The sequence below is a fragment of the Cyanistes caeruleus genome, chromosome 18, assembly GCF_971803275.1.
Source record: "Cyanistes caeruleus chromosome 18, bCyaCae1.hap1.1, whole genome shotgun sequence".
Lineage (NCBI taxonomy): Eukaryota > Metazoa > Chordata > Aves > Passeriformes > Paridae > Cyanistes > Cyanistes caeruleus.
The window spans coordinates 10,264,223-10,286,902 of NC_141718.1; the positions used below are offsets into that span (position 1 = coordinate 10,264,223).

General features: G+C 44.4%; 1 protein-coding gene across 2 annotated transcripts in view; it reads right to left on the bottom strand.

Annotated features, from left to right (window-relative positions):
- Positions 1 to 22,648, bottom strand: part of GCN1 (GCN1 activator of EIF2AK4) — a 38,308-nt gene extending 15,660 nt beyond the window's left edge. The window contains exons 1-35 of one of the 2 annotated variants that reach the window (XM_086855514.1): positions 22,349 to 22,648; positions 20,627 to 20,729; positions 19,976 to 20,039; positions 19,266 to 19,397; positions 18,604 to 18,712; positions 17,866 to 17,964; positions 17,653 to 17,787; positions 17,113 to 17,181; positions 16,923 to 17,031; positions 16,445 to 16,519; positions 16,065 to 16,193; positions 15,792 to 15,842; positions 15,289 to 15,387; positions 14,855 to 15,028; positions 13,833 to 13,985; positions 12,986 to 13,078; positions 12,276 to 12,351; positions 11,958 to 12,117; positions 11,170 to 11,359; positions 10,931 to 11,055; positions 10,458 to 10,636; positions 10,200 to 10,293; positions 9,613 to 9,726; positions 9,240 to 9,438; positions 8,653 to 8,808; positions 5,964 to 6,145; positions 5,617 to 5,697; positions 5,005 to 5,148; positions 4,208 to 4,335; positions 3,828 to 4,017; positions 3,345 to 3,415; positions 2,431 to 2,596; positions 1,292 to 1,486; positions 871 to 1,117; positions 285 to 406 (exon numbers count right to left, since the gene is read on the bottom strand). In XM_086855514.1, the coding sequence (XP_086711640.1) occupies positions 285 to 406; positions 871 to 1,117; positions 1,292 to 1,486; positions 2,431 to 2,596; positions 3,345 to 3,415; positions 3,828 to 4,017; positions 4,208 to 4,335; positions 5,005 to 5,148; positions 5,617 to 5,697; positions 5,964 to 6,145; positions 8,653 to 8,808; positions 9,240 to 9,438; positions 9,613 to 9,726; positions 10,200 to 10,293; positions 10,458 to 10,636; positions 10,931 to 11,055; positions 11,170 to 11,359; positions 11,958 to 12,117; positions 12,276 to 12,351; positions 12,986 to 13,078; positions 13,833 to 13,985; positions 14,855 to 15,028; positions 15,289 to 15,387; positions 15,792 to 15,842; positions 16,065 to 16,193; positions 16,445 to 16,519; positions 16,923 to 17,031; positions 17,113 to 17,181; positions 17,653 to 17,787; positions 17,866 to 17,964; positions 18,604 to 18,712; positions 19,266 to 19,397; positions 19,976 to 20,039; positions 20,627 to 20,729; positions 22,349 to 22,612 (4,677 nt within the window). In that variant the 5' untranslated portion in view covers positions 22,613 to 22,648. The remainder of the gene's footprint in view (positions 1 to 284; positions 407 to 870; positions 1,118 to 1,291; positions 1,487 to 2,430; positions 2,597 to 3,344; positions 3,416 to 3,827; positions 4,018 to 4,207; positions 4,336 to 5,004; positions 5,149 to 5,616; positions 5,698 to 5,963; positions 6,146 to 8,652; positions 8,809 to 9,239; positions 9,439 to 9,612; positions 9,727 to 10,199; positions 10,294 to 10,457; positions 10,637 to 10,930; positions 11,056 to 11,169; positions 11,360 to 11,957; positions 12,118 to 12,275; positions 12,352 to 12,985; positions 13,079 to 13,832; positions 13,986 to 14,854; positions 15,029 to 15,288; positions 15,388 to 15,791; positions 15,843 to 16,064; positions 16,194 to 16,444; positions 16,520 to 16,922; positions 17,032 to 17,112; positions 17,182 to 17,652; positions 17,788 to 17,865; positions 17,965 to 18,603; positions 18,713 to 19,265; positions 19,398 to 19,975; positions 20,040 to 20,626; positions 20,730 to 22,348) is intronic. The other variant, XM_086855513.1, reaches the window with a different exon arrangement.
- Between the last annotated feature and the right edge of the window lie 32 nt (positions 22,649 to 22,680).

Consider the following 22,680-nt stretch of genomic DNA (forward strand, 5'->3'; position numbering starts at 1 on the left):
AAACTGTGACACAACACTGTTTTCCTTCCTCTGAGACTCTCTGGGAACAAAGCCTTCATGTAAATAGTGTCTCAGTACAATGATGCAGCTGGGCTAAGTAGCTCCCAATTAATGACCAACAAAATCAGATGCTTTCAGTTACTGAGAAGATCAAATTGTTATTAGTGGTATCTCAACGGATAGGTCACCTTCTCTATTTGCCTCATTACAAACAGGGTTCATATTCATATCCACTCCATCTGGGTTTTTGAACACTGTGACAGCAGAAATTTAAGGCACCTTACCTCTCGCACATACTGGTTCCCATCTCCAAAACAAAGCAGCAGGTGAGGAAGCACATGAACCACATAGGGCTCAAATAGCTTCCCAAGCATACTGCAGAGCATCTCGAAGGCAAAGAGAGCCCCTAAAGACCCAAAAAGGACAGTCAGAAAAAAATACAACTTCATTTAAGGAGGATGGGAAAAGAAGATACAATTTGCTAAATATTGTTTCAAAAACACTCCAGTCTCACAGCTAAAGTCTCTTGCTTTCTTCCCCTTGTGGCTTGTGCTGTAGTAGGGATTTGTGGCCTCAGAAAAGCTCTTCCCCAGCAACACCTGCCTTTGGAGGCAGCAGAAGTTGGGGGCACATCCATATGGTCTAGGACCAGAAATCCTTCTTCCATCACAATGTGAATCGAGCAGTTTTGGGACACTATACACAACCAACAGCCTCACAAGAGATACTTCCCATTTCTTTCTTGCCAAACTTTAGTAAAATATATGTAGCTCAACCAAACACAGGGGTGCAGGAACTTCACCTGACCACAGTGGTAGTAGGTACAAGAGAAATGCAAAGTATCTGGAGGGAAAAGCTCCTGTCCCTTACCCTCCCGCCGGCGGAAGTTCTTCTTGTCCTGGATAGCATCAGTCAGTGTGGTCATCATCTCCTGCTGCTTGAGAGAGAGGATGCCCAGGCCTTTCACCAGGCCTGCCAGACCATAGGCTGCACCTTTGCGCTCAGCATACTTATCAGACTCCAACAGCAGCTGCATCAGCTTCTGGATCATTCCTCCTGCATCCTCCTTAATTGCAGGCACTAGAGGTGGTAAACAGCTTGCCACTGACTCTTGAACCTGTAAAACAATCCACCAGATCACAAAACAATCATTACTAACATAAATTCCCCCTAGAATGCACCCCAAGTGAAACCTTTCTGTCACCATTTTTCATCTCTCTGCCATCCCCTAACAGTATCCTGGTGTTAACCTGCCTCTGTGTGGAACCTGACAACTCCCAAAAGCACCTACCTGCTGAGATGGGGTGGACAAGGCTGCTATCAGTTTGCCAACAATTGGTTTCACTTTAGGGTCACTCTTGTCCAGATGTTTTGCCAGTGACCCCATCAGAATGACCACACTTTGCCTGACAGCATCATAACTGGCATCATTAGGAGCATTTTTCAGGAATTCTTCAAACACTGGCAAGAGAGAGTTAACATTGTCCTGAAAAACAAAACCACAGAACTTGCCACTAGAGTCCACTCAGAATGAGATTTGCTATGCTCAGTGGACTTGTTTGTTCTTCTCTGAGCCAACAACTGAACAATCACACTGTATTTACAGTTCATTTCATGTGTCACATCACATAAAACCTTGTACCATCACAACAGGCAACAAATATTTCCTGCTAGAGAGAAATTAGCTCTTCAAAACTAGAATCCCCAAGCCTGCCAGCGTGATGTTCTGCCAGAAGCAATGCAAGCTCCCAGGCCTGAACATCAGTGCCTGCTCCTCTGCTTGCCCCATGTGCCAAGGGAGAGCAGAAACATCAAATGAACTTCACACTGTTTTAAAGAAACACGACGAAAGAATGAATGATATGAAAATACCCAACTGTCTTGGGCTAAACTAAAGAGTACAGGTATCTGTCCAGAGGTGACTGGCACATATGAGGAAATCAGAAGCTGAGCAATTCACATGCTGCACACATTCCCCATCTGACACTGCTGGGGAAGAGCTGGCAGGGAGAAGGATGGCCCTCAGTTCCTCAATGTTTTAAGTTTAATTAAGCCAACAATCAGCATGGTTTCATGTTTTGCTTTTGCATGAAGCCTGAAAAGGATTTCTCATCTTCACAGAATTAAAAGATCCCTGGTCTGATTTTACTTTCATTATTCTAGTTTTATAACATTTTAACTCCAGTTGATCCAGGGATATTACATTTTATAGCAATGACAGGGCTAAACCACACTTGGTCAACACTAGACACTAACAGAACAACTCTGAACACAAAAATTCCTAAATGAAAGTTTTCAGCTATTACAAGTAACAGCAACCTCTAAGAAATTAATATAAATTAAAAAAATTTTAAAATCTACAACACAGTATCTACATATCCATATCTACACCTTTTTTCCACTGATAAAGACAGAAACATTCAGACTTACTTTGCCATGAGTGTTGAGTGTTGAAAGAGCTGCATCCAACATGCACTTCCTGACCTCAGGACTGCGATCATTCAGAGCATCCGGCACAAAAAACTGAAAGAGGGGCTTCACCTGAGAACTGTCCAGATGCTCTGAGAGCTTGTTAAGGGCCAGTGCTATGCCACACCTGTGAAGAAGGTGATGAGCCTGTGAGCTTACTGACTTCTCACAGAATTCACAGAGCTCACAATCACATTTGCTATCAGCAGCAGTTACAGAAAATGAGAGCAAGAACCATTATGGAAAAATGCCTCAGAGTGTCCAACCGCTGTGCATTTCATTACATAATTCCATGCTACAGTCTCCCACAAGGACAACAATCCCTCAGCCATATAATAGCTTTTATCTCAATTAAGCTTTAGGGATACTTGAGCCAACTTAGACATCAGGATCACTTCAACTACTGCTGAAATGCAGCAGCTTTACAAGGTACATCAGCATTAAAGGATAGATTAGCTCAAGGCAAGTACCAAACAAGATGATCTCCAATTAAACCTGTACAGAACATACAAGTAAACAGAAAGTAATTATCCAAACTGGAATTTGGCCAGTTCATTAAGGCCTGCACTGCTGCTCTTGATACAATCAATGGCCCATACAGAGGTGGGAACACGGTAAGCTAAGACAAAAATCAGACAAGTCTGAGAGGGAAAGACTGGGTTTTTATCAGGACATAGAGATGACAGTATCCAATATTTTGATGGAGTTCTACCTGCCCCCAGTTTGCTTGAGGGGCACAAATATTCTCTACCAGAAGGACACATGAACACAGCAAGTCAATACAACTGCCTGTAATTTCTTCTTCTAAATAAAAATCAAAAACATTTCATTTGGATACACAGGAAGTGATGAGATCAAGCTGAATATGACTGTACCTTGCTTCCCACTGGTCAGGAGGTGATTCAGATATCACTCGTCCCAAAGCATCCAAAACTGGAGGTGGCCTCTGAAAAAAGAAAAGATTTCATTAAAATGCCTTTTCCAAGGATAGGCATGCAAGGAATTTGTCAACCATACCTGCAATACCATTTGATAATAATGCACAGACTTATGATACCACTAGAAGAGCAAGGTAGAAAAACAAACAGAAAGCAAGTTTTGGGTCAAAGTTACTTCAACTGACACTGCCCTACCATAGCCTTTCTGTATCACCTAAGGCACTCCTCCCACCTGTCCAATGGTGCCATTAGTGGCTGATAACATGAAGTTCAAGATACTGTCTGAACTGTCTGTGCTAAGCTCAAACAGGACAACAGTAGATTCAATGCACATCTTAAGGACAGACAAAAGGAAAAGTGACTGACACAAAATAAAGCAGCAGCTCATGTCTGTCAAACCCTCAGGGCAAGAGTACTTACATAGAGCTTCTCCTGGTAGATCTCTGTGAGCTTGCCCATGACCTCTGCTGCTTGCTTTCGGTACTGAGCTACAGCTCTGGAAAGAGCCTCAGCCCCTGCCTGTCGCACAGCCTCTTCATGGTAGATGACATCTTTGATCAGCAGGGAACACAGGTCAGGCTGCAGCTCCAGGCCCATGGACTCCCACAGCCTGCAGCACACACACAGAGGTGATGGGTCACCCTTCAGCAAAGCAGCCACTGCCACATGAACAAGTGGAGTGACCTCCAGCTGCCCTCCAGCTGTCCTCCAGGTGTGGGGCAAAACCCCTGAGTGCAGCTCCGTGCTGTGGGCAGAGAAGAGGCCCCCCTAAAACCCAATCAACAAAGAAGAACCCTTACCTCTCTGCCAGCTTCTGAATCTCATCTTCAACGTCAAACTTGACTACCCAGAGGCGACGCAACAGGTTCAGTCCATTCTTCTCATCACTGTCTGGGGTTGGTAGAACCATTTGTAGTTCCATCAGCCCCTGAATTAGTTAACAGGAAAATCAGTGCAAGGATCTGATTTTTAGAAACAGACGCTTTAAAACACTTAAAACTTTTGTCAAGTCAAGCTCTCAGTGGTTGGAAGTGTCAAAATTCATGTTTACTTGTGCCTTACACTGCCCATGGTTACAGGTGAGATTGGTGGGACTCAAGAACACAGGCAGGTTGCAGAGAGGCTCTGGTGACTACGGTCTATTCTGCTTCTAAGTACAGACAAGACAGCTCAGGTGGGCTAAACTCGAATTTGTTTCATGGCAAAGAACACCAACCACCCTTGAGGTTTTTCTTTCTGTGTTCTCAGAAGTGACTAAACCTGAAGCTTTCCAATAATAAGGCCTATTACAGACAGGAATTTTTTGATAGCTTCTCTCTTTAAGACTAAGCTCTATCCAATTGTAAACAGAAGGTGTTAAGTAGTCCTAATTATACCTCTTTAAGGAAACAAAGGTGTGGATAAACCCAGAGTACTCCTTTTTGCAGATAAATCCAGCACAAAGAGCATGATTTGGAGCATTATTCTTCAGACTTGCCTCTGACACACTGCCCAAAGCCTGGCACCACAGCTGAAGCCTCTCTGCATCAGTGTTAGAGAAGATTCACCTCCCAAAAACTTAAGGAATTTGGTGTGACCCTGAATGATTCCCACCTACCCTGAGAGCTGCATCTCGAACGTGCATGCAAGGAGACTGCAGGGCCTGCAGGAGCACATCGATCTCCTCCTGCTCGGCGTAGGCACAGCCGTCCTCACCGCTGCTGCTTGCGCACAGCGCTGTCAGCGCCTCCGAGGCCAACACCTACAACAGCACCAGCAAGTGTCACAGATTCCACTGCACCATGAACTGCTGTCAAAGCAAGCGCTGAGTGCTGTCACAGCAGAAGAAATTCCCCAAGAGCAGTGACAAAACTGAGATGTGACAAGTACGGCTCAACTCTTTGCTTTATATTATTGACCTTTCTGCCACCTCATCCCTTACAACAAACACTCAGAGGAAAGACTACTGAGCGTATCTGGCAGAGCAAGGCCTTAGAGAAAGAAAAAATGTCACCTCTGGAAGACTGAAGAATATATTTGGTGCAATAAAACCCACAGAAAAAAAAGATGCAGACATTTTAATCCAAGAATACCATACGCAGAGAAGAAAACTGGGACTGTATCAACCACCAGCATCACAGACTTAAAACCAGTTGGTACATTTCCCTCATTTAGATGCTGATGAAACTCAGGGAGAATCCTGATTGTGGTTATGAAGCTGAGCACTCACCTGTAACCGTGGAGAACCCGTTCCTATCACCCGGGTCAGCAGAACCAGCATGTCCCTGCGGGGCAGCAACTCTGGGCCTTTCTGAAAGGTTGAGGGGAGAAAAGGGCAGGGAGAGAAAGGAAAAAGACTTTTACCTTGTGATTTCAAAATGCCATGCCTATGTATGACACTCCTTAAAAAATCCCACTCAAAACCTAGGGCTGGACAGGTACCAAAACCCACAGCAGAAAACAATCCTATGCAGTTAACTCTAACTTAAAGAATTCATCTGCTTTGTCCAGTTTACACATCAGCTGTTTTATCTCATGGCTCATCTGAAGGAGGTCATCTGACCCCACAGCTCTCACCTCATCCACCAACAAAGACTGGCCATCTCCTGATGATCTCAGCTGAGCATGGACTGTAAGAATCTGCAGAATCTTGACCAAGAACTCCTCCTTGTCTTCGCTGTTATGGGGTGTCTCAGTCATAACCGTCTTCAGGAGAGGAAAGACCAAGGAAAATGCTGGAGCTGATAATGGGGCAGCACCTATGAAAAGTAAAAACCATCCTGTGAATGCAGCTGATCCTCCCATGACTTGGTTGATAATACCGACTGGTATAAAATGTACACTTGAGTAGTTCATTATAAATATGGCCAAGCTTCAGCCTCATGCACAAAGATGCTGAGTAAACCTAAGCATTTGCCACTTAACAGCACCAACAGTGTAGCTCCAACAGCGATTTTTAGCATTTCAGTGTTAGGTTAAGGGTAGGACTTGATGATCTTAAGGGTCTTTTCCAACCTAAATGATTCTATGATTCTACCTGGTTTCAATTAGAGTCACATTAGGATTCCAAATTACTACCAATACCTCAGGAGTATAGAAATACATACTGCAAATGGAATTGAAGCACTTAAATTAATTAGATAGTCACTGATAAAGTTCATTTGTCCCAAAGCAAGGCCTTGTTTGTCAGCTGCATTTCCTTTAAACACTTCCTACCAACCTAGCTAACCTGTCATTCCAGCCTTCAGTTGGATCCTTGAGAATTAAGTCCTTCTAATTCTGGTGCAAGCTCCAACTCCCGTCCCATCCTTGAAAAATTAAAGCTTTTGGATCCCTGCTGTTAAAAGATTTTGCTCCTTCCTTTCTACAGGGCCTTGGCTATAGCATATAACAAATGCTGCTTCCAGTCCTTCATTAGTCCAGTTAATATTCAAGTATCAGTTATCTACAGAAAACATTTCCTTTCTATATCCTATCTGTGCTGACAGAGAATACCCAAGTTTAAATTTCTAAATGCAGATGAAGAGCACTGCAGATACAATACTGCAGTATTAGTCAGCTTATGTAGGGCAAAAATACTGCAAAAGTAGTTCAAGGGAGAAATATTAAATCCCAAACACATCCTGAGCTCCTATTTAACATGAAGAGCTTCAGTAAAACCCTTTCTATTTCTCATGTGGGATTTTTCTCTCTGTTTGCTCAGTGTCTGTTTGCTTTTACACTTTTATTTTTTAATTATTGGCCAGATATTTTTAGCCTTAAACTACTGTCCCTCTAAACACAGCATAAGGAAGAAAGCTTTACTGGAGAAGAAAAATGTTCTACTGTCTCTAACAGTAGCTGGTATTGACCAACATGAGAAAGATTACAGGATGTATCTTGGCATTTCAGCAATGAATAATAAATTCTATCATCCACATAACAAGGAGGTATGGTGTCTCTCAGGTCTCATAGTTACCTAATAAATTAATCTCTACTAAATCTTATCACACAAGTTCCTTCCAAAGAACTTTGAAAATGAGGAAAGAACCTTTGGGAATGTAGTACGGCTTGTCCAACAAAGTGTTGTGGAAGCTACTGCCCTTCTCTTGCAAAAATGGGAAAAAATTAGATATTAATTTAATTAAGCAATACAGGAAATCTTGAAGGACTGAAAATATTTCCACTATTTTCTGGAAATAAGACTGAAAAAGGATTCAAATATTAATGAACATGCACTTAGTATGGCAATAAATTGCCCAGTGGAGACACCAAATTATCACTGAGATGGTCAGCACTGAAGGAGTCATCAACAAGGCCAATGGCCACTGGCTGGCTGTGACAGTGACATGTGCCACAGTCACACCACTGAACAGCAAGAGAACTCAATTATGTGGCTAAGGAACCAAACAGAATCCCACATTTCCCTTAAAAATATATACCATCTACAACAGCAGCTTTTGATTGGGTTATCTGATGAACAGCTCCAAAGCCTGGGTGAAGTGAACCACCTCTACATCCCTGGAATACACCCTGAGACAGCCAAAGCCATCCCAGCCCCAAAGGACACACACCAACCCTCTTCTGTACTCTTATCTTCAGTGGAGTGGCACAAGTACTTGTGCACTCTGCTGTGAAGAAGATTCCAGAAACAACCTAAATTAAAACTAACTCCAGGAAATAAAATTTAAAAAAAAAAAAAATCAAGAAAAAAAGGTTTACTTTCAATCAAATCATTACCTTGCACAGTAAAAACATTGGTGCTTGCCTTCATGTTACAGTGGAGAGAACTGCTCTTTCTACAATCATGCCAGTATAAAATATTCATGAACTGCAGCACCACACAGCAAACAAGCAGAGGCTATGGGCACTTCACTGCTGTGATCACAGATAACAAGCAATTATTTTGTCTCTCCACTTAGTCTCACCAAATCCCTTATGCTAAGTGGTGTTGAAAGGCAGGAGCTGTCCTTGGCAAAGAAGAGCCTTAATTTCACTGCTATTATTTCTGTATGAACCATTTCAAGAAAAAATACTGTTATTTCATTTCTACATTAACTATAGTTGCAACACCACTTCTACTACTACCAGCAGAAAAAAACAACACTTAAGGTTTTTCATATCTATGAACAGCCATCAAATTAAAAAAGATAAAGTGAAGTTTTGATTGCAAAATGTAATACAAACTCTGAAAACTAAAACAGTTCATAGTTATTGGAGGTGGGAGCAGTGTCAGCAGGATGTACCATACTTATCTTACCATGAACTTATCTGCCATAGTTCATACCTGGCTCTCCCTTGCTGGTTCGACTGGGAATGGTGTGAGCATGCAGCAAACTGACCACTCTGTTCAGAGCAATAGGCAGCTCCTCCTGACACCAGGATTCATCTAATTCACACTCTGGTTTCATCAGGCGCAAGGTCACATGGCTTACTAGAGTACCTGGAATGGAAGAATAAAGAATCCATGAGAGGGCTAAACCAAAAATTCCTCAAGAGAAAAAGGCCCAGGAACACAGACCCAAGAACTGTAACAAAGCTCTGGGCAAGAGCCCAGGCTGCAAAGAGGCTCAAAGCAGGAAGCCCAGCCCAGGGCTCTCATGTGTGTGAGTTACTCACACCCTCCAAACTCTGCAAAGGGAAGATGGTCCCACAGTGACCAGCTGCTCCTCAGAGCAGACAAGTACTTATCTTTGGTCCCAGTCCTACCCAGCAGTAGGATCTCTGGGAAATCAGTCATCTCCCTAAGCACTGCTCCAGGTGGTTTCTCCTCTTGGCTTTCTGTGGATCTTACAGATCCACTGTCTGTAAGAGCAAGAATTTTGCTTGCAAAATGACACACCCTGCCCTTAAACAGCAACTGCAAATACTCACCAAAGGTTTTCAGTCGAGCAGGCATGACACAGGAAGCTAAGGAAAGAAAAGGCTTCTTAATCCTTGGAGCAGCCAAAGGAGATCGAAAAAGTGGCAAGAAGGAACTGATGAGACCAGGGATGTACTGAGTGAGACCGGGAGGCTTTTTCTTTATAACAGTGTCCAGGAGTCCTAGAGCTGTTTCCAGTTCATTATCAAGCTGAAAGAGAAACAATTACCATAAAAAAAAGCTCCACTGGGAAAAAAATTGGGTTGTTAAATGTAATTTCTAATAACAGAAACAAATCGGTGATTGATAGACCATATTCTCTCTATCAAAGTGATTTGGGTTATGGTGGCTTCAGAGGTGGCAAAAAATACAACCAAAGCTCACCTCCTTCAGCCGTTTCCTTATCTGAGCCTCCCTTTCCAGCTGTGCATGCATCAGCTCCTTCTGCTTGCTCGTCAGCTGCACCTCATCCTTTATTCCCTTCTTCTTCTTTATCTCCTGCAACAGAGAGCCAAGGTCATCATTATCTGGGAGCTACAAACACCATCCCTTCAATTAGTTAGAGAAGCAAGTTGGAAACGGGGTTTTTTGCAATTTATTTTTAAAACAGTATCAAAATATCCTTCCAAGTATATTCCTCTTGAGTGAAGACACAAAATGGAAATCAGCAGGTTAACAAGACTTAGGTGTCCCTTTAGCAGCATAAAGTAAGTTTCTCCACATTGCTCACAAATTATCTGATATCATTAAAAAGTGCTGTCCAGTTCATTTACAGGGGATGGTGTGTCACCCTCCTGAGAGCTAAGAGAAGCCAACTTTTGTTAAAAAAATGGGATACATACAGATAGAAGTATTCTAAGTAGTTCAGAGAATACTTCCCACCTACACACATATGCCAGAAGCCATGGAACAACATATGACTTGCAGTGAAGATGCTGACCAGCCTGGCATTCCTTTTTCCATCAACTCACCTCCTTCAGCTCCAGCTCAATGATTTGTTCCTTGAAGGAATAAGCTTTGTTCTCCCTCTTCATGTTAGCCTTTTTCATACTATCCTGTTGAGCACTGAGAAGCAAAAGTAGAGAAAGAATCAGCACTGCAGTGGACTAAGGACCAGGCATAAAAATCCAGGAACTTCTGTGCAGAACAAGCATCTGACACACCCAGTCACCCACTGGCAAGAATAACAGATCAATCCCCAGATGCACAAAGAAACTATGAAAACTTACCTCTGTATTATAGATTTGTCATACAGCTCTCCTTCAGGTGTCTTCATGATGGCAAATTCCTCTCGAGTAACCTGGCACAGAGCTGGATTCTCCATTGTTGCTGAGATAGTGCTGATGAGCTGTGGGAGCACTCTGCCAGGTGAAAGCAAGGAGAGAGACCCCACTGCATTCATAGATGACTGTCAGGAAAATTAAGGAAATAACATCATCAGTCTTGCTTAAAATTGTCTCCAAGGCATATGCCCGCTGAGGCAAATTCATTGTTCAGTGGGTATCTGAGTCTCATCTAAAATTCTACACAGTTGCTGGTACATTCTTTCCCTCTTAAATCCCAGCTCTTTCTCCCCAGAGACATTCTCTTCTAACCTCCCTCTTCCCCACCTTTTATACAGCTCTCCTTCCTTATAGACCAGTTAGTACTGAACTCCTCCAAGATAGCTCCCAAAATGAACACAAGGAAAGCAGTTTATCACCTGGTTCTCTGGACTGTAGGTGGTGATCCTGGGCAAGATGTCATTCAGGTGTTTGGTAATGAAGTCTTTAGGATCTATCTTCATCTTGATGAGGAGGGCTGGCCAAAGTCCTGGCTGCACTGCCACTAGCAAGAAGAATAAAATGAGCGTAATAAACAAGAAACAGGTTGCTGGCACAACAAAAAAAAAGGTACAATAAAAACTCATATATTGGCCATGAGTCTTATCCCTGCACTTACCTACAGATGGATGATGGCTCACCAGCAGCATCTCCAGGGCCAGCTTCTCTGGCTCAAAGGAGTCCACATCCAGCCCTGCCACACTGGAGATGACACAGAGGGCCTCATGCAGCACACGAGGTGGAATGTATGTCCTTCCCAGCTCCGACAGATCTCCCGCCTCTGTCACCAGCACCTCGTGAGGCAGAATCTGAGTGGACAACATCAAACCTTCCTGAGACCTGAGCACACTTCCCCACAGTAACACCAGGCTGAATGCCATCTCCCTCAAGTTTTCAAAGGAAAGAAGGGGACACAGGATAACAGCAAAACCAAAGCACAGGGATGACAGTGACAGTAAGATTAAGAATGGAGGACTATACTGGATTTGGCAAGCTGGAGTAAAATAAAACTAAAATGATCACTTTTGGCAAGGATTCTGGAAAAGGTTGAGCCAGCTGGCTGGGAACAGTATGCTCAACTTCTGCAGTCTGTAAGCCAGGGCCAAAGAACCAAGATATAAAAAAGGAATGAAGCACTTGGTCTTTCAGCAGAGATAAAATCTGCATTAAAATAATAAAAATACATGGAAAACTACCTCCCCAAAACATTCTGAGTATGTCTTTTTTATGCATGTAGGAAAGACTAGGCATACCCCAGGCACTGATACTGCAATGTGCAGTAATCCAGTATCAAGTGGCATTCTAAGAGATCATCTGGAGCTGAATCCTGTTCACCATCAGGCTGTATGTCAATGCTAGCAGCAAACCGAGGGCATCTGTCTGAGCAGACACTCTCTGGCTACTCACCTTATGAGAACTGAGAACCACTCTGAGCTCCTCCAAGAGCCCATAGGCCAGCTTGTACCCTCCCAGAGAGGACAAGAGCTTCTTCACTGTTTGGTGGGCCTGCCTGCGGACGTGCCAGGTGCGGCTCAGCAGCACGGCCACCAGGGCACGGTGGTACTGCCTGCAAACAGACACACAGGGTTAGCCAGAGGGAGGCAGCTCTGCAACCAAGGGGACACAAAGGCACCAGGAGGTCAACATTCTGTGCAAAGCCCCAAGCCCACCCCACCCAGTGGGGTCACTCTGGGGTCAGACAGGGATCAGGGACACCGTACGTACTGAACTTTGCTTTCGGGGAGCCGCTGTGCATGATCCAAGAGCAGGCGCTCTGTCAGCTGCAGCACTGTACACATGGCTGGGGGAAAAGACAAATATTTAATATAGCATGAGACTTCGTAAGGAAACAATTTTTTCTACCTGAAAACAAATGAACAGCAAGCAGGACACATTAAAACACCTCCCCAAGCTGAGCCTCTACATAATCTTCTAATTGAAGCCAGAGACAAATCCAGCTCAGATCTGCCAAGACTGGGAACTGAACCATGATTTCATTGAAATGTTGTTAGCTGGATCCCAGGACAATTTTCCTGACCATTGTGTGTGACCTATTTTGGTCTAAGTTGACAGAGCAAAGCAAATTATAAACACCACGCTCAGTGCTTCAGTTCTGTTAATTCCTGAGCCCTGCCAAAATGGCTTCAGTGGCAATGAAATGGGGACTGAGTGTCAGCTGTCACAAGGCCCTTCCATTTCTTTATCATTTGGAATGATAAATGAGCGATAACTCAGCTTCATCAAGAAATAAATTAATTAGTTTTCAAAGTTAGACTAAAGCTAGTGTAGACGTACTACTGAAGAGTACACAGCTTATTTTAATCTGAAAATGTATGCTCCAGGGATCATAGAACAGGGCTAACAACATTAGTTCTTGTCAAGTACTAAGCAACAGAGTTAAACAGCAACTGGAAATACACTAACTGCCAACTTACCTTCCTCTGAGGCAGACTGCAAAAACTTCTCTGATGTAAAAATTTGTTTTTTCTCATCCAAAATCAGCTGCCAGAAACCACTCAGCTTAGACTCTGACAGGAAAAGAACAGATGTCCATCAAGGATGTTTCAAAATAAGTCAAAACTCATCAGTACATATAAAATACAGTAGAATTCTCTCTCCTGAAATCCCTCGAGTTACTTCTAGCCTTATTTGTCTTCAATTCTAAAGCCTCTCATTTCTCTCATTCAGAATTATAAACATGCCCAAAAAACACCAGCTGACAAAAATACTTTTATCTGACTTATATATGTGAAATGTAAAGTCTGATTCACCTTAATCTTTCATAGGGCAAACCTTCCTAGAAGTAAAGAAGAAGAGAGAAGTGGTGTGTTGCTTCTGGTAGAACACAGCTGATTATATATCCTGGCAGACGTATGAACTCAGAGAGATCTTGTAATATCCTCTAATATGAGATAGAATTCCAGTCCCTGTGCTTTCCAGAGGTTTGTAAAAACACTACCCAAATAACAATCAAGTAATACTTCCAATGCATCAGTCAAATCTGACCATGCAAAGTCAAGGTGAACATCTCCTGTCAGAATAGAGGAATATTGCCCTATGTGAATGGAAGCAGGAATTTGCAAAGCCATGGAAGAGTAAAAACTCCTAACTGACATAAATGAGAGATGGGAATTAATCTTTCCCTGGTTTATAGAAGACCAATGATTCTCTGTGTAGAAACTATACACAGATTAAGAAATAGCATCACCTGCACACTGTCAAGAAGTGTTAACCCTCAGAACCTGTTTATATTGGATTCTGCCAACTGTTTTGTGACCTTACCAGTTTGTCCCTCAATTACAGACATCCTGCAGATCAACAAAGCTGCAGCAACTCCTTCAGTTACCATGGGAACCTGAGTACATTGAGATGCTGCTTTTTCTGCTGTCTGGATCAGCATGGGCAGCAAGTCCATTCCCTGCAATAATGTATCACCTGAGGGGACAAAAGAGACACATTACAGAAAACCAGTCCTCACTTTAACACCAAGATATCAATGGTTTTTCTGCTGCCAGGAGACAAGGAAAGGAATCAGACACACTCTGGGAACACTGAATCTCCCAAAGTATTTGCCAATCACTATCATTATGCAACTATTAAAAGTTCAATGGCAACCACTTCAGTCCTTTCCTCACAGACAGAACAGTCCCATCTCAATATATTAAGTTTCTATTCATGGGATGCAAAAGAAAATGCTAATTCAGTTACATTAAAGGAATCACTTCAAATCACAGGAAGTCTGACTTCAAAGATTAATGTTTCCCTAAGAGAGGGAAAGCAAATTCCTGGCAAGCCATGACCATCTGTTTCATTTCAAACATTCAGAAGTTAAGGAATCCCAAAGGTCTACAAATATGGATGAAATGCTGCAGTCAAAGGGGGCAGGACCAACAGATGTAAATCTCTAGAGGATCAACAAAAGAGAATAATTCCTCAAGTTCTTCATTTCAAACGCAGGAATTTTTTTAAAAAGTTTCCAAGAGTCACAGCCAGAGACCAGTGGCCCCTGACCAAGAAACCTTACAATTTAGTTGTAAAACAAAAATAAGGCAATCAAAAATTACTTTGAGATCTATGAAAGACAGCATGATGGGCAGTGATTTCAGTTATACAAGGAAACAAACCATCTTTATAAACCTGAGGGCAAAAGAGTGTTTAAGGAGAAATATGAAGAACAGTAAATAGGCATTGCCTTACAGAATCTTTCCTAATCTGCACAACTCTCTATATCAAGAAGTACAAAGGTTGATAACTCTTCTCCTAAGCCCCACAGCCAAGAGTTATTAACAGCTGCCCAGTTTTACCTTTGAAGGAGGCTAGCATACACTGCAGGTAGGCATGTCTCACCGCTGAAGTTGAGGTTTTAAGGCTGAAGGCTTTCTTTAGCCATTCTACCAGCTTTTTAGGAACTTCCGTGGTGAACCGAACACACCAAAGAGCCAGGACAGAGACTGCATGAACCAATGTGCCTTCATGGACTGGGGAGAAACAGATAGTTTTCACATCAGTTCAGCAATTGCAGAGAACACAGAATATAAAACAGAAAGCAGCTAACATCAGGATGCAAGAAAAGAACACTTGGCTCCTGACAGGCACAGCACAGTCTCCATGGGGTTGCTCATCAAAACAGGGCAGCAGATGCTGGCAAGAATCCAGATTTATCCTGAATAACCATGTGAAAATCCTGCTTGAGATGAAAGCAGCTTAGCAAACCCAGAACGAAGGCAAGAGTTCTCACCTTCTTGTTGCAGGAAAGGGATGAAAAGCTCAGCCACAGTTGCACTCAGAGCCTGGCTGGAGGGTCCAGAAACCACGTGGTGACTAAGACTGCCAATCCCTGAAAGAACAGAATTCTGTCAGCAGTTCCCAAACTACCAGCACAACATCTAAAACCAATCAAGAATGACCCTTCACATTTCAATCCTTATACAGACATCTCTTGTCACTGCATCTGGATATCACATCCTCCATGTACCACACTGCCGGATCTCTGTCTTCACTTTCACTCTGGGTGCAAGTCATCTTCTTTCAATAAAATTTTTGGCCTACCAGCCAATTATTTTCCATGAGTAGAAAGTCAGGTACTGGTATGTGGTATCCAGCACCCTCTATGGCTTCAACTACAGCCAAGCCATAGAGTGACAGGCAGGAAATCCTAAAGGCTGAGGTACAGATCCCTTCCATTCAGCCTTCTGCTCAATTTCTTCCACTAGAGAAGCATCTTTCTTCTAGGATCCTCACCTGAAAGGACACTCATCTTCTGAGCAACAACTGTCAGCTTCCCCTCTGAGCCTGCCAAGAAAATCACAACGGTGACAGGTGATTACAGGCAACAGCTCTGTGTTATATCAAGAATCTCCTCCAAAGCACAAAAGCTTGCCCCATTATCCCTGATCCAGGCTGAGCCACCCCTTCCATACAGGCAGTAAAGAGAACAGAAAATACAATACATAAAACTCCTTGAGGCTGTCATGCCTTGATTCATCCCCACTGCTTATCCTACAATTTCCTCACCCCCTAAGATGGCAAAAAGGTGCCTGCCCAGCGACTCCACAGCCGAAGGATCACTGCACTGCCGAGCCAAGTTCTTTAATGCCACAACTGCTTCATCCATCAGCTGCACACTGTTGGATTTCAGATGACCTAGAAAATAACACATGAGCTAAGAGATCCTTACAACAAACTGCATAAAATCAGCAAATAAGGATTATCTTTACATGTGGCTTAATGCAGCTTCTGGAACCATCATGTGAACTATTCCAGTTTCAATTTACAGCATTATCCTCCCTCCTGCCTAAAACAACCTTTTCACCAGCAATCAAGCTGTTGTAGGTACAGCCAGAAAGTTGCAGAAAGCTGAATTCATAATTTCCTCCAAAAGTGAGAATACTTACTGGCCAGTCCTTTCACAATGTCTAGAGCATACTGGCTAAGATCCAGGTTCACAGACACGAGCAAGCAAGAGATTGCTGACAACATAAGAGATAAAAACAGTTATTTAACAAAATGTGATATGCCATTAGCATTTAATACACTCTTCCCCACAGTTCACATCAAGAGCAGACAGGGTAGTAAGGAGTAGGAGTAAAAAAAACCTACTGAAATTGATGCCAAATGAACAGAATAATTCAGGATTATTCTTAGCACTTGGCTGTGAAATCCTGTCCTTGGTGCAAGCAGTAACTATCACATACCCTGACACTTGGGATCACATCACAAATATTGCTTCTGCACATCTAACCCTTGGATTCCACACAATCCTGCCTGCACTTGGGGACCAAAAGCATAGCCCAGGGTGACACTGCCCCAGCAGCTCCAGAGCACTAAGGATCTAGGCTCTTTGACAGAGCAATGCAGAGATGACAGACTCACTTTCAGTGACGTTCTCAGGACTCCGCAGCAGGGATTTCTGCAGAGTTGGCAAAACAGATTCCTTGAATTCGGCATGGGACATGTAGCGAAGCAGCGGAGAACAGCTGTCCTGCAAAGGGGACAGGGCACTCAGCACAGAGCAGTGCTGCCTGTGGGACAACATCACGAGTAGTTCTAAACACTGTCTCACCAGCACATGCTTCTGAGGCTTTGTCTTGCTCATAAGGATGGTCTTCAAGTAGAAATCCAGGAGAGCGCTCTGAACAAGCAGAAACACCAGATTACAGCCACATCTCAACCTGTACACAGTTCCCAGCACACTGTCAGGTGCCAGGCTGGACACCCCAACTCCTCTGAAAACTTTCCTTCCACCCTCCCGTGAGCCAGTCAAGCAGAGACCAGTGCTTCCTGCTCTACCCTGAGCCCAACAATCAAACCACACTGAGAGCTACATGCTGCCTTTCATTCCCACAACAGGGACAAGGCAGGAAGTTCTATGTTGGACATCCACAGAAATACACAGGCAACACCAAAACAGCCACAGATCTGGCACCTCCTCTCTGAACACACCCCAGCTGTTGCCAGAAGTGCAGGACTACTGAATTGACAGATAGTGAAACCAGGGCTGATGCTAAGTACCAGCCTCATTAAGAAATCTATTCAGTCCCTTCTTCATCATAACTAGGGATGCTTCTTATTCCCCCCAGAAAAAGCTGTACAACAGATCTACCTTGTATCGTTTGATAATATCCATCTCCTTCTGGGCTGTGCAAAACTGCACCACAAGTCCCAGCATTGCAGCGTAACTCTGGTTTGGTTCAAGCCCAAGGATGACAGATAGGTACTGATCCACCAGATCCTGGTTCTTAGAGAAAAAAAGTAAGGCACATTAACACCACAGAACAGAACAGCTGTAGAATATGGTAGATAATGTGAACATCACCTCTTTCCACAGCCTGTTCAACTTCTTCACAGCCCCATCCACCGCCTGCTTGTGAGAGCCTCCCAGGACTTCCAAAAGGAGCAAACACTGAACCTCCACCTGCCAAAGGCAACAGCCAAAAAAACCTTTGTGCACCTGCTTCTCAGAGAGTTCGTATCAAACAAGACATGCCAAATGTCAATGATTGTCAATGATTAGCTGAATCTGCTTAAGTCTTTAGATCATCTAAGTTCTTCCAACAAGCTGCCTTGGCTTTTATCCCACACCTCTGAGCAGAACCGTGCCTAACAGTTTTGGAAACACTGCAAACAGATCACATCTCTTCTTAAAATCTGTTCCAACTATATCCCAGTGTGGTATGAGCAAAGTCACACGTTTGTGTAAAGGAAGGCAAAAGCTCCTTGACACTGTATGACAGAGTATCATATAGAGATATTTCAAGGGAGGCACAAGGACTTCATGCCACACTGCAGATGCCCCTCAGAGGCACCAGGAGCCATCTCTGTATGCAGAGCAACTGCACAGGTGCAAGATTACCCCACTCATGCTTTATACACCTCCTGCTTTCTCCAGGAGAGATCACAGCACATCAAATTGGATTCTCTAAAATTGGATTCTAACTTGGTGTTTTCAGTTACAAGCAGAATTCTCTGCAACACTGCAGAAACTTAAATCACATTAGAAGTATTTAAGTCCATATCTGCTATGGAATATTTCTGCAAACCTTAAAGAACCTACCAGTTTTTTCCATGTTTCTCCCTGTCTCTTGTCGGGTGTTGGAAAGACTGTGCGTACAAGCAGGCATGTCCAGGAGAGTGCCAGCAACGCTGCAGATCCACTGCTCTTACTGTTGTACAAACAAGAGAGGGAGATAAATCTACACTTCCCAGGACATAACTTACACCTACTAGACCATTACAGACCTATTTTGCCCAAGTTACAACAGTACCTGACTGACATGTAATTTTATTACACAAAAATGCAGCTAAAGTCTTAGTTTTTAAAGGAAATAATCAGCCCTCAGAAGTTGGTTGTTTCAGCTCTGGTTTGACACTCAAAGCTTCCAAATGGCACAAGAGGCAGCTGAACATTTGGCAGGTGATGAAATCCCCTTTCCTAATAATTTTGAAGACTGTTTCTTGAAAGAGTTTGCTCCTCATCTCCCCAGACCTGAAGTTTAACAAAGGCTAAACTGTAACTCAGCCCCTATCTACCAGCAGTTATACCAGAATATAACATGCTTTCCTAGGTGACATGAAGAGGTAAAAGAACATCTGAATGGAATTAACAGCTTTGTCTCTAAAGGCTTTTAACACCTCTGCCAAGCAGCAGCAGCAGCCTCATTCTGAACAGGAGGAATCACCAGCAACTCGGAACTGCTTCCACACACAGCTGCTCACCTGGGTACTCCAGCCTTGCCGCCAATCCCTGAAGATTGCAGTGAGTGCAGCAGGTTTTTTGTCGTGGCCTCAGGCTGGGATTCTGCGAGCTGCTGAAGGGCCAACTGCAGAGCTCTGCGGGATGCCGCATCCCTGTGACAAACACGGGTCATGAATTCCTAAACCTGCCACACCGCACCGTTACCACCCCTGCACCACACTAAGGCTGCTCTGCTTTCTCATTTCAGCAGTCAAGCTAGTGACTGTTTTATCCTTGCTGTTCTGCAAAGCGGAGAAGTTTCTGGCAGAAACTTCCACTCCCTTCCTCAAGTGACAGCAGTTATGTGGAGGCCCTCCAGCAGATTGCAGAAGAAAATAGGTTCTGAACAGCTCCTCTACAATGGACCATGATTTAATCCCACCTGAAATTGTCTAAAAGGTATCTAAAAGACAGCTCAGTCTTGCTTCACAAGGATATGGGTGTTCATTCTTCCAAAGTGAACCACAGGATTAAAGTTCTAATGTCAAAATTAAAGGTAAAATGCAAGGCAAATATTGTAAAACTTTTTAATGTCAATCCTCCCCTGAGAATGTAATTACAAGATGACATTCTTCAGTGTCATATACATCTCTGTGACACTGCATGCTAACATTTCAGATGTTCCAGACCAATTTAATTACTAAATACTGATAGATTATATAATACATGCTTTCCACATCAATTTACTCACCGGTATCGATGCAGAGTAAGGCAGAAGAGTTTGCAAAGGCCTTTCACTGCACCCTCTGGGAGATCTGTAATAAATGTATTTCAGAACACTTCATAAATCACTGAGCTCTTAATCTTTAATACAAACACGATTCACTTCATGACTGAAATCAGTAAACTGCTCGCATCTATGAAATTACTTGCAAAAATCACAGTAAAAGTTTGCTTTTTTTATACATTATCTGCATTTTTTTAAAAAATGGTAAAACTGGAACATGTGAAGCATGGTCATCTTCAGAAAATGAGAGAAATAAGTTTAAAAAATCTGCTTCAGCTGTTTTATTAAGACCATCTGTAAGCTTCCACACTCCCCATCTCTATATATGTGTGTATCCCTAAAAGAACAAGAGTCATGAAAGAAACTCAACTGATACACTAATGAAGAACACATACAATGCTACAACTACTGACTGGAGAAAGCAGTTGTGCCAAAAGCTGGGGTTCTGAGCTACCCACAAATCCCATGCTTGGAATTAACCCTATGATAGAAGCACTGGCTCAAAACGCTGCCAGCCCCCTCCTTCAATCAAATACTCCTCACACAGCCTTTTGAAACAAAACATTTTAACATTCTCCTCCACCCAGGTAAGTTAGGTAAAGGTGAAATTTTTACCTTTCCCAGAAATGCATTTTCCCAGCTCACTGAGGATCTCTCTTCGCTCCTTCACGCTGGCTGTAGTTACTTTCACTGCAAACCGCTTCAGTGTGTCAGAAATCTAAAACCACAAAGCAGAAAAAAACATCAGACTGCCTTTGATATCAACCCACAGAACACAAACCAGGGCAAGCAGAACATGTCACTTGCTGCCACATGACCCCTTAGTGTCCAAATGTGAGCACCCATCATCTCATCCACTAAGGAAGGGTCACTGTGCTTCACACACTGTGAAACTCCTTCCCCAGGGCTGAGGGATGACTGCTCTCCTCTCATCCGTGCTCTCATGCTCTGTAAGAGACACCTCTCTAAAAGTAACACAGAGTAAGAGCTAAGACTCATAATCTGGAGTACAGGACCTTTCAAAGCCAAAAATAGTAACTTTCAGAATTCAAAGGAGCTTCGCCCTGTGTTACCTCCTGAAGTCCAGGTAGTCCTGAAGGAGCACTCGAACTGCAGACAACCCAGGGAGACCTACACACCCAGGTTTTCTGCAGTTAAATAAACCAAAGCACAGCTCTCCAGGAAAGGCTGACCAATTTTATATCATCTTTCTGAAAGGCAGTGAATAAGCATGTCTTTAGAAGCTCATCAAAAACTGTTCCTTCCCTTTTCAATCCTTTTTGAAGGGCTCCTCAAAACTGCTTTCAGTGAAGCTTTTTGCCGACATGCTGGAAGGCTAATCCTGCACAGTGGCTTCCTGGCCTTTAAAGTCCATCCACACCTCCCTGAGACTGTGACCATTTCACACCCAGAGGTCCCCCTAAAAACTGTCTGGAAGCAGTGCTGCACCTCTGAACAGTAAGGCTGGGTTGAGCTGCAAAGGACGACCAACAATGTCACTGACACCAGAACAAAAAAAAACAGCTGCTGTTATGGACCTGCTCTTCTCTCACACCTTTCAATTACATGAGTTCATCATACGCAAACTCAAACCAAGCTGCACTTACTCATGCTGCTTAATGATGACAGGGAGATGCACAGACATGAAAAACGTGTTAAAATTATCCTAAGTTTAGAAATGAAAAAATATAAATTATGTATAACACTACAGGACCTCACCAGCATCTCAGCGACTTACACAAACTGCAAAACCTCGACTACTCACCGAGTGTCTATGGAAAAGCCTCTGGGACATGTTTTGCCAGTTTGCTTTTTATTTTTATTTTTTAGGATGTTTATGTATACATTACACAGCTAGCATACCAACAATGCCGCTGCAAACAGATACAGAGGACAAAAGCAGTATTTGTACAAGGACCTGTCGCTGAGCAGACTGGGACTGGGAACATGGCAAGCCCCTCAGGAAGAGCCGGCAGTCCCAGGCAGCCCGGGCACAGGGAGCGCTCACACGCGGCCGGGCGGTGCGAACCGGGAGCAGCCGCACACGGCGCTGCAGCCGAGAGGGACGCGGCTCCTGCCGGGCCTCGATGGGGCCGGGCCCCGCCGCCCCCCGCTCCGCCCGGGTTCCCCGGCGGCGGCTCCTTCCCGCGGGCCGGGCACGGCGCGGGCGGCTCGGCGGGGCCCGCCCCGCCTGCCACGTCCCCGGGCGGCTTCGGGCGCCGGCCCGGGCCCCGCAGCCGGGCCGAGGGCGCAGCGGGGCGGGAGCGGAACGAGGCGCGGCCCCGGGCGCGACCCCCCTGCCCGGGCCGGACCCAGTGCCGCCCGCCCCGCACTCACCTGCGTGTCGGCCGCCATCGCTCCGCCGCGACCCCGGAACCGGTAGCGGCTTCCGGGGCGGGCCCGGAGCCACGGCGATGGGCGCTGCCCGCCCGGCCCGGGAGCCCCGGCCCCGCCGCGCGGGGAAGCGGAAAGGGACAGGACGGGCGGCGGCTGCACTGCCCAGACCTGCTGCGGGTAAGGCCCGTGCCCGGCCCGGCCCGGGAGAGCCGCGCTGCGGCCCCGAGAACAACCGTTCCCCCGCCCCGGCCCGAGAACAACCATCGCCCTGGAGCAGGGCCCCTCGGGTTACACCTTCCCCAAAACCCAGCTGACGTGCAGACTACACCATC